General features: G+C 34.2%; 1 protein-coding gene and 1 pseudogene across 6 annotated transcripts in view; both read right to left on the minus strand.

The window, feature by feature from the left end:
• The window catches only part of IPO11 (importin 11), a 169,435-nt gene that overhangs the window by 149,520 nt on the left and 8,030 nt on the right, over window positions 1–11,885 (minus strand). For all 6 annotated transcript variants that reach the window (XM_011377348.2, XM_011377351.2, XM_011377349.2 and 3 more), the window contains exons 2-3: window positions 2,604–2,747; window positions 270–370 (exon numbers count right to left, since the gene is read on the minus strand). In XM_011377348.2, the coding sequence (XP_011375650.1) occupies window positions 270–370; window positions 2,604–2,741 (239 nt within the window). In that variant the 5' untranslated portion in view covers window positions 2,742–2,747. The remainder of the gene's footprint in view (window positions 1–269; window positions 371–2,603; window positions 2,748–11,885) is intronic.
• LOC111730381 lies at window positions 64–161 on the minus strand (annotated as a pseudogene).

The following is an 11,885-nucleotide window of genomic DNA, read 5'->3' on the forward strand; positions in this document are numbered from 1 at the left end:
GAATAATATAGACATTGATTTGTAATTAACTATGTAGAACAGGTTAAGGCACTTTTTTTCCTTCTAAATATCAAACACTTCATCAATTTGCATGTCATCCTAGCACAGAGAGTATGCTAATCTGTATTGTTCCGATTTTAGTATATGTACTGCTGAAGTAAGCAGAAACATATTCTTTTACATAAAGAATGAAGATTAACAAGTACATTCCAATAGCTCCCTGAATTTGGAAAGGATTACACTGAGAGAAAGAAAGCAATGGAACTTACTGAGGTGCTACACGTCTCCAGTAACGATCAATTCCATTTTTAAAATACAGCACAGCAAGCCACCTTACATTTATATCCAGAGTGTGGTTTGTGAAAATATTCTGTAAATAAGAAACATTGTATTAGAATGAACGTGTAGTAAGTTGAAGGTATAGTTAATTAACACCTACAATAAAGTAAGGATAGATTTTTTAATTAAATGTTTTATTTGACTTTTGTCACTACATATATCATTATTGTTATTTTCTAAATATCTATAGCTTCTACAATTTAAGAAAACATACCTGCTCAGTAGACTGTTGATTGTTTAACCCAAGTAAGGGATATATGGAGATTTATTATATTATTCTACTTTTAAATATGTTTAAAAATTTTCCTAATAAATCTAAAACAAAGTAAACCTAATTATGCATCACAACCTACACACACACACACACACACACACACACACACACACACACACAAAAACTAAAATAAATACCTTCTAAATTAAAAAAGAAAAGTAGACCCACCACAGCATAGATTAAAAGATGTCAAGGCTCTTGGGATATTAATACACATTATTAAATGGACTATTTCTAAGTATCTTCCTTATCAAAACAAGTATGCTCACAAATAAGTTTGATAGTAGAATATTTTTAAGTTACATAAAGGCAGAAGTGATGTGAATAATTTCAACTGAAAATTAACCATTACTCAAAAAGTTTACTCACTGTCAGTCCAAACACAGGGAGTCCTCATTCTGCACAGTGGAGTGGTGGGAGACTATAAAAATGACTGTGCAAGCTAAACCATGCAACGGGGTCTTACCAATCAAGAAGAAAATTACAATTGTTCTCTGTGACCTTTAATTTTTATCAAAAAGTTTATTTAAATTATAAAAAATGTATAACTGTTATAAATATATGAAAATAACAAGAATAAAACTAGTATTTACCCTGTAACTTAAAACATCACAAACATTGAGAATTAAAGTGTTTTATTTCTTTGTAAAAAAATTATCTAGAATAGTGGATGCACTGGACAAAAGTGGGAATATGTTAAGGAATACTTTAACTGACTAAAACTGCACTACACCTCAGACCAAACACAACTCATACCCCTAGAATTGACCTCTTAAACACAAACTTGTGTAGGGAAAACCTCAAAGCCAAAAATATTAATGTGTGCTCTTTACCATAAAAAATATTATATGTTAAGAATTAAAAACATAGTATCTATACCATGATGCAGTTTTTAGAAAATCATGTGCATACACGCACGCACACGCACACACACACACACACACACACACACACAAAAGATTACAAAGATAATTGGGTAAGTCTCATTTAGTCCTTAATACTCATGACAGGGCAGTCATAGTCCCTCATTTCAGGTCTCCTCTGCAAAAGAAGGTGGACTTCTCTCACCATATTAATCACAATCGACTTTAACACTTTACATGTCTACCTTCCACACTAGATTGAATCATGTCTTAGCCTGGAGTCTAGCAGAGTCCAGCATAGCAGAACTTTCATAAATGTGAGTGAATGAATGGAAGTAATGTGGGAACAACTGTGGAAGTTGGTGGATCTGAGATTGTGTCAGCTACACATAGGGAACCAAGAAAAGTTAAGCTGCAGGTGTCAATCCAAGTAGAAATATTCCATACATATTCTGAATAATAGGACCAGAACACAAGCCTAAGATCAGGCACACAATTTAAGAAATCTTCAAACTAGAATGAACCGCTAAGGTTAAAGAAGACTAAAAGTGCCAAGACAGTGAATACAGGGGAAAAGGAAGAATTAAGTTAAACTTAGCGGTGTTTGATCTATTATAAATATAATCTATTAATTAAGCTATTTCTCATAACACCCAGGAAAAGTGCAGATATGTCAAGAAAATAAAAATTTTAGTTTGAAAAAGAAAACAATGTTTCAAAGAGAAACACAGTGAGCAGGTAGACCTGACTCTGATACTGCAGTGGGGAGATGGCCTGAACAACTCTGACAACAACAATTAACCAGGGCAAGGATGAAGACAAAACATGAAAGTATACTGTCATGAGTTCAGCATTAACATGCTAAAATAGAAAATCAGCACAATCAAGCCTTCTGAACAGATACTACCGACACCCTGTTAGGTTACTTATTCATCCATCAACAAACATTTCTTAAAAGGCCCTCAAAGATCCATGCCCTGAATTAGTAAATGGCAGTGCAATGGCAGCCAAACAGTTGGTTCAGTTTCACTAGGTAAACCAGCAATACAAGATTTTTAAAACAATTAAAATAATGGTTTCTCATTTTATTAAAAAAAAATATCGTGAACTATTTTAGAACAACTTACCAGCAACACTGAATAGAAACCTGGCTGTGTCTCCCATTGTTTCAACTGCTCCTCAGCTGGTTTTAACACAGCAGTATCCTGACTGGTGGCCTGTGTTAAGACCTGAAGAACAACAGTGCTGGCACTATTGAGATCCATGGAAACCTGGCAATGATAAATTAACATACTCGAATGTACATTATACATTAAAAAATTATTAACAGAAACAAATATATAACAAGCTTCAATGCTCTGAATTACTCCTATACTTCAGTAATTCACCCACTCCATGTTTTTGCTGGATTTCTATCTTTTCTATATGCCACCCTTACTTAAAATTCCCATAATTCAATTCAAGCCAGCTAAAATAAAAATAAAGTTAAAAATCTTTTTAATAAAGCGAATATCTAAGCATATATTTTATATGCTGAACATTGTACTAAAAGCTTTATTCACTTATGTACCACTAATAATAATTCTATGTGGTAGGTAGAAAACTAAAGGATCAGAGACTTTACCTTGCCAAAGTCACAATCTATTAAGTGACAGTGCTTGGACTTAAATACCAAAGCCACTAGTCTTAGCCAGTATCTAATATTGTCTTCCTTGAATGACAGACTCAACATCGGAAGCATCTCTGCAGTTCCAAAAGCCCAATAAAATATATACCATTTGCTTAATAAATATTTGCTGAATAAAGTGATCAATTTTAAACAATAAAGTACTTCACGGTGAATCATGTGGCAACTAATTAACTGATTGCATTTTATTAACTTATTTCATTAAATTTCTGAATTCAGCATCCCGTGTACCAGCCACTGTTCTAGGTGCTCAGACTACAACAGAGAACAAAACAGTATTCCTGACTTCATGCAGCTTACATTCTAATGGAAAAAGACAGATCTGTTTAACTAAAAAAAAAAAAAGAAAAGAAAAAGAAAAAGAGAAGTAGTGATAATGAAGAAAATAAGATAATGTGTTAAGGACGGACTGAAATTTAATGTGTTACTTTAGACTGGGTATTCTGGAAAGGCTTCTCTTAAGTAGCATTTACAAGAGACCCAGCCATGCAGAGCTCCAGGTAGGGAAAACAACTGAAAACAAGGCCTTAAGACCATTGACAAATGACACTTAATGAGAAAAGGAGAAAGTGAAACAGGAAGAGGTTGGAGAAGTAGGCAGGAGTATTTCATGTACAACCTTATAGGGGAAAATAAAGTGACTAGACTTTTATATATGTACAAAAAAAGCCACTGAAAGTTAGGAAGAAAATATAAATATATTGATATGAATATAATAATAGAGAAATGCTCTGCTAGAACTCATCCCCATCCCACCTTCATTCCCAAAAAGAAAGAAAAAAGCCATGTCCTTGTCTGGGGCTACCACTTGAAAAATAAAATTACTGACTACTGTCAACCCCCAGGACAATTTTCACCTAGAGCAACGACTGTGCAGAACACTCATACACACGCACCTTCACACCTCACATTTCTCTGGACTTTCACAGCAAGGCAATCCTTCATTCTATGTACTCTTATTCTTATGCCCCGCACACTCTCACCACTTACCTGTTCTAATGGAAGCTGCTAGATAGAGTTCCTATCCCTACCATCCTCCAGCACCCTGCTCCATCCAGGTCCTCCCTAGAAGTATATGCCCTATCCCTTCCACACCTTGATTTTGGCCCTTGCTCCCAAGAAGCCCATCCAATGTGGGAGGGAAAGCCTAGTTCATATATTTTTGGAGAACTAATTTTGGTCCAAGCACTGTGATAGCTGTTCGGATAAATAAGAATGAGGGTCTCTTTTTCTATCCAAATTCTGAGGGATAATTAATTGAGAAGCAGAGAGAAATATTCTTATCCTTAAAACAAACACTATTATGAGTGGTTCACCTAATAAGTAAAAAGACTTTAGGTCTGAGAAACAAACCATCATTCATAACTTCTATTGGAAGTATTTCCAAGTACTAATTAACTTATAAGGGAAGCTTTAAGCAGCAAATTACAGATTAAATGCATCCTCAAAAATAACAATTCAAGAATGAGACTTATAATGGATTATTTAAAAAACACATGTTTTAAAGATCCCAAACAAATCTATAAAAGCAATCTGGCAGGTGGACTAATATTACTGTTTTATAGAGGAAGAACTTACAGCTATCAGGAGAGTTGTCCAAGGTCATGTAGCAAACGTGTATGGCAAAATGAGGCCTGATAACCAGGTTTCTGGAAATCCAGCTCTTGCTACTATAACAAAATGGCCTCACCACACCCTACTCCCACATGTCCACAAACCTTCCATGCTCTCCCACAATAGGTTCCTGGAGAAATTGTCAAAAAGATGCCTGAATCCATCAGAAATCTAAAAATATCACATTTTCTATGCATTAAATATCCATACAGTACTCAATTGTGAAATTCTCTTGAAAGGACAGTGATGGCAACAAAGAAAGAGGGGTAAGGGGAGATGTACCAAGACATTCAGATGTAACAGTGGAAATAAACTTCACTGGGGTTAAAAGACAGATTACTACTGACTACTAGTAACCAGCTGGAGAGTGGTACACCTGGAAAACTAACCTTCAGTACTTTTTTTTGAAGGGAGGATTAGCATGCATAAATTTAACAGGGTTTCTACTGTTATTTGGACCTAGTAGTGAAGCAGACACTGAGTCTCCAAAATAGCTAAAGAGGACTGAGAGTGATAAAGATGGAAGAGGAAGAAGAAGGGAAAGAAGGAGAAAACAAGAGAGGCAGACTGGAAGATAAGAGAGACAGATGCTAACTTGTGGGAATGGCTAAATGTATTTCTCAAAGAACTTGACAGGATCTTCACAGAGATCATCACCAGATAGACCTGAAGACCAAGGAAGCTAGTCTCTCACAGTGGAAGCACTGTTAGGTCTCCTATGCAGAGGTTAACATGTATTGAGGAAAATCCTCTGTACATGTTAGAAGAATGTATGTTCTACCTTTCTGTGTTTCTATCTATAAGACCCTTAAGACAAACAAGCAAACAGAAGATTAAATTTGTCTTTTTTCTCACTAATAATGTATACATTGAGGTTGCTTTGATTTTCATTAATTTATATAGTTTTAAAATCAAGAGGAAACACTACTTTATTAGCTCTCAACGACAGAAGAGAATTAATTACTCAAAATTTAAATGCATATTCTTTCTTCTCTAAGAACAATAATAGAAAAGGAGAAAGTGAAAATTAAGAGGGTAGTCATTTTGCCCTTCTCATTATAGTACTTCACAATCCAGTCAGTTCGATTTATTCATTTGTGGACTTATACTATTCTTTGATTCTATGAAAGTCTAAACAATTTAGTAATGTGTGACCAAGAGCCTAAAAATACTCATATCCCGTTACTGGATTTTCTAGGCTTGTTTCTATAAGATACTTTTTGAATTCTGAAAAAATCCAAAGTTATACAGATGTGCCTGAAGTTAGAAACTTACTAATTTTAATTACAAGAAACAGCAGACAAGGGAAAACTCAGCACCTCTGCTTGCCACCAACAGACAGACTTCTCAGGCCTGCAATGACTTTAATCTCAGCTATGATGATTTTCTTTAGACTACTATATTATCTGAGTTTGTCCTTAAAGAGATTCCTACCTCACTATTAAGTTAAAGCAGTAAGTAAACTGACTTAGAAAAAGAAGGTGCAAGATTACAATAAAAATTGAAGAAAAAAGAATCTCAAAATCAAAAAGGTACCCTTGGTGAAATAATTTGTTCAGGCATGGATCAATAAGGGATGCTAAAATCATTAAGTGAAAGAGTAGCTTTTGGGGAACAGTGTGTCCAAGTATCACCCCACAGACTATTTGCTTAATGTAATAAACAAACCAACCTTTAAAAAGGAGGGATCTGTCAGTCACCAGCTCAACCAAAAAGGCAAACTTAGTATCATGAACAGCTGCACAACTTGACCTTCAGTGCTTCCCTATGTGATGCAATAAGAAGTACACAATCTCATCTTTGAAATAACAAATAATCAGCTTTAATCTAATCAAGACTCTAGACCCAACTTGAAATAGAAAGTCTCTTCTTTTCCAGAATACTTCTGGAATGGTGGTGTGAAGAGCTACACAAATCCTCTCCTCAATGAAACAACCATAATTGGTAAAAATTATTAAAAACCACCTTTTAGTCTCTGGAAAGTGTAGTTAAGAACATGCAGCAAATAGAGAAACCTTCATGCATAAACTATTACTAAATCTTGAAAAAAACAGCAAGAATTTGTGGCATTGGAGCCAGGAACTCACTCCTGCCCCATGGTGTGATATAGCCAAGAACATGGGGATCCCTCTCACCACAGTTCTTCCAAAGGGGCGAGCAACCAGCATTTCTCATCCACCCCATCTATGTGTTGCAGCTCTATTCCAGGCAAGCACAGCTAAGTGATTCCACCCAGACATCACTCCTGGCACAGATAGCCCAAGCACATCAGGCCCCAAGAGTAGTGGGCCTTAATCATGCCTACCCCAGCCAGCTCAAAGGGCAGAGGTTCCACACCAGAAATAATAACAGTTGGAGATTTCAATACTCTTCTTTCAATAATGGATTGAACAACTAGGAAGAAGACCAACAAAGAAGTCTTGAACAACATTATATACAAACCAGACCTAACAGACAATTACATAACATCCCACTCCACGACAGCAGAATGTACATTCTTCTTGAGTGTACGTGGAGTGTATGTGGAGCATTCTTCAAGATAGACCATACGCTAAGCCACAAAACAAGCATCTATGAATTTAAAAGGATTGAAATTGTTCTCTGATCACAATCAAAAATAGAAATGTGGGAATTTCACTCACATTTTCAAATTTCAACTTACTACAAAGCTACAGTAATCAAGACAATGTTGGTGACTGGCATATGGATAGCTGTATATGTCAATGAAACAAATCTGAAAGTCTAGAAACAAATCTTTACATATGAGGTAAATGATTTTCAACAAGGGTACCAAGACAATTCAGTGGAGAATTGTCTTTTCAACATATGATGTTGGAACAACTGGCTACTCACATGAAAAAGAGTAGCTGGACCTCTTCTTTACACCATACACAAAAACTAACTCCAAATGGATCACAGAGCTAAACATTAAGAGGTAACACTATAAAACTCTTAGGAGAAAAATCTAGGAGTAAATCTTCACAACTTCATACCCACTGGCATGGCTATAATCAAAAAGATATATAATAAGAGATATTGATGAGGATGTGTAAAAATCAGAATTCTGATGCATTGCTGGTGGGAATGTAAAATGGTGCAGCTGCTTCAGAAAAGTACGTCAGTCTCTCAAAATGTTAAACATAGTTACTATATAACCCAAAAATTCCACCTCTAGATATATACCCAAGAGAAATGAAGACAAATGTCTACACAAAAACTTGTATAAATTTTCACAGGAATATTATTTATAATAGCCAAAAGTGAAAACATCTCAAATGTCCATCATCTGATGAATGTGTAAATAAAATGTGGTATTTACATACAATGGAATATTATTTGGCAATAAAAAGAAATCTTTTTTCATATATGCTACAATATAAATGAACCAGGAAACATTATGCTAAGTAAAAGAAGGCAGTCACAAAAGATCATATGTTACATGATTCCATTTTAATGAAATATCCAGAATAGGCAATTTTATAAAAACAAGAAAGTAAGTAGTTGCCTAGGGCTGGGGGATCAGGGGAAAATGTGGAGTGACTGCTAATGAGAACATGGTTTCTATTTTAGACAATAAAAATGTTCTAAAATTTACTGTAGATGTACAACTCTGTGAATATACTAAAAACTATTGAATTGTATAATTTCAGTGAGTGAACTGTATGGTCTACACATTATATCTTAATAAAGATGTTTCAAATACTTTAACTATGTAGATGCCAGTCAGCAAGGAATAAGAAAAAGTGACTGAAGAAATAAAAAACGTGGCTAGAGTATCAACAATAACTAACGTTAATTCAGAGCAAGGGAGAGAATTTGTTCAAGAAATTAAAGGAAGATTAAAGACATAAGATTTTGGACATAAGCCAGACAGTTCCAAAGATGCCAATCTCATTCAAATTCATACTGTACAGTTTGGATTCATTTCAGTTTCTCAAGGTCATTTGGCAATTTGGACAGGAAAATTCTTCTCTGTGCATGAATTATAAGTTATGTAGCATCCCTGCATACTATATGTAAATAACACTTCATAGGGATCATTTTGACTAAAGATGTTTCCATATATCTCTAAGTACTGCAAATTAAAGAACCACTAAGACTACTGAAGTCCCTATGAGACTTCATGTAGACTATAAAATATTTTGAAATAAAAGATGTGCAATAAAATATATATAACAATAAGGAGAAGAGGAGTTGTTTCCTGGCTTTTTCTTCTCTACTCCTAAAATTTCCCATGTACTCATGAGTTTCAAAGAACCTACAAACGCTCCCACTTGGAAGAAGCTACAAGCTTAAATCTTCCTAAGCCAATCAGGACTTAAAAAAATTCTTGGTCTGTTTTGTACTTAGATATTTATAGTGTCAAATATAAAATATATGTGTAAAAGTATAGAAATATAAAAATGCCTAGGAATAAAAGACAAAAAGGAAATCTATCAGATTATAAACTGTAGTTGTATTGAGGGTAGCCCAAAGGGTTATAAGGATTCTTACAGTCCACATATTTTACCTTTATGATGAAAAACAAAACAAAACAAAACAAAACACATATTTAGAGGCCAAGAAGTTTCATCTTTACCTATTCTAAATTTCCATGGAAAATTTGCTTCATTTCTCTTCCCTGCTTCTAAAAATCCCAATTTCCGAAAAGCTTCAAATCATCGTGTATTTCTCTTGTCAAGCACATACCAAAAAATTCATGGTAATATATTAAATATCACATATTTAAGTAGATAATGTCACTAATTGCACTCTCATCATAAAAGTTCAGGAGAGAAAGCTTACGAACTTGGTTCAGTAAAATGATTTACTAAGCAACAGTACTGCCATACTACCTATATTTGTGATGGCAATGTTTGCCAAAAAACGATCCTCACTCAGGAGACCAAGTCTTGTAATCAAACAGCAGTTTTGCCTGCAAGTAGTCATCTCTACAAAGCATTTAATATTCTTACTATTGTGTTTATTAAAACAAGTTTAAAATATTTAACAGCCTGAGAAAAATAAAACCGAAAAGCTCTGATTTACTAATTATTTAGTTTCCTTTAAGCTTCACATATTATATATAGTATATTTCCATTACAGAAGAGGAAAATAAGTTTGTATTTGTTAGCAATATAGTCTTTTTTTTTTTTTTAGCAATACAGTGTCTTTAATCAGATTTCTAAGTATTCTCCACAAGTTCCCACATCAACTTCTTCACCAGGTAACTGTGCTACTAGATCTACCATTCTAAAGATGTAAAAATAGAGTAATCTGCAGTGCCACCTGATGGTAAGAAGTGCTACACCACAAACAGTATATTCCAAGCATCCTTTTTCCCTCAACGACAGAGAAAGAGAAGGACATTGAAATTCTCAGTGACCACTTGGCCAGGACAACCATCCGGAAATACAGTAAGGTTTTCAAGATTCAAGAAGTGAGGTCAATAAATGCTGAGAAAAGAACTCCTGTGGGAAAGAAATGAATGAAAGCCTTAAAGAATAATTTAACAAAAAAGGTGGGATTCAAAACATGAAAATGAAAGCCTTACCATAAGGCAAAACATGACAACCAAAAAACTTCCTCAAGGGCTGTTTTTACTTCTGTAGTTCAATACTGCATCTTTAAAAATACTCTCTATCAAAACAAAACATGTGATAAAGCCATGAATGTGTTTTGAGCTTTACACAAAGTAAAAATGACAGAATTTAAGAAAATGTAATAACATAAACAATGTTTAAACATAAAGGAGACTGAGAAACTGTGGAACATGTACAGGCAGAGTAATATTAGAAAAGGGATGAAATCACCTGATGAGAAAAGCACTGCAGTATTCCACAGAAGATAAATATTCATAAAGAGGAAAAAGAATGGCCATATACAAGCCACTGAGAAAGTGACATTAATAACTTAGAAGCCTCAATTTTCCTCCTGGAAGAACAGGTATTGGGCAAATAAAAACTTGGAGAGCAGGCCTTTGGTTAAATGTATAAGCACGATAGTATTTACCATGTATTACTGGAGCATTTCCTACAGAGGGATGAGAGGAAGATGTTATTTTTTTTTTTCAATGATAGTTAAATTCCTGCAAGTCAAATCATAATCTACAGCCCAAATCTACAAAAAGAATAGGAGGCAGAAAACATATTCTTTGGGCATTATGAATAGGAAATATTACAAAATTACTAAACTGCCTGGAGTTAAAAGCCAATTAGAGAAAGACAATGTATCTAAAACAAGAAATGAACTCATGTACAGACCAGAGAAGAGTTCAAAAAGAATAAAAATAGAAAAGTTATCGTACTAGAAAGCTTAAAGAGAGGGAAATTCTATTATTTTGAGGAAACAAAATCTAAATTAAAGCAGGTTGTTAAAAAACAAAACAAACAAAACCAGTTAAACTTGAATCTGAGCAAGCTTCTAGTTTGTACTACCAATGGTAGGTAGAGGGAAAGTAGGTAAAAGATGAAATAAGATTGAAAATGAGCTAATAATTGTTAAAGCTCGGTGATGGATAAACAGGGGTTCATTATACAATTCTACTTTTATGTATTTTTTTTTTTAAATGGCAACTAATGGACCATGATACAGAGATCACTAAAGTTGCTGTTCACAGCTGATATCGCGTCCTGTGGAAATCTGTAATTGCACTAGATAGTAAAGCACCCTTTCCTCCACATAATTCTATTATTACATCTCTTTCCTTGTTTACTTGCATCTCATCTACAAAATCATGAGCTGCTTAAATGCAAGAATTTTATTTTATTAATCTATATATGCCGACACCTACTATAGTGTCAAGGATATATCAAATCCTCAGTAAATGTTTGATGAACTAAATAAAGCAATAATATGATGGTAATTTCTAAGAGCAGAAGGCAAACTTTTAGAAAAGGTGTAACAAAAAGAGGTCAAAGAAATAACATCCTTCTGGAAGAACAGGAATTATATCAGAGTAAGGAAAGAAATAGCTACAAAAGATACTATAAGAATCAACAGTATGCTGAATGGCTGAAAAAAAATAATGAATGAATAAATAAGTAAATAGTCCATTCAGTATCTTCCTCTACTGAAATGGGGCTCATTAAGCCAACAAAATTTAACAATACTTTTCACTGGGAATATC

The sequence above is a fragment of the Pteropus vampyrus genome, unplaced genomic scaffold (assembly GCF_000151845.1).
Source record: "Pteropus vampyrus isolate Shadow unplaced genomic scaffold, Pvam_2.0 Scaffold310, whole genome shotgun sequence".
NCBI lineage: Eukaryota > Metazoa > Chordata > Mammalia > Chiroptera > Pteropodidae > Pteropus > Pteropus vampyrus.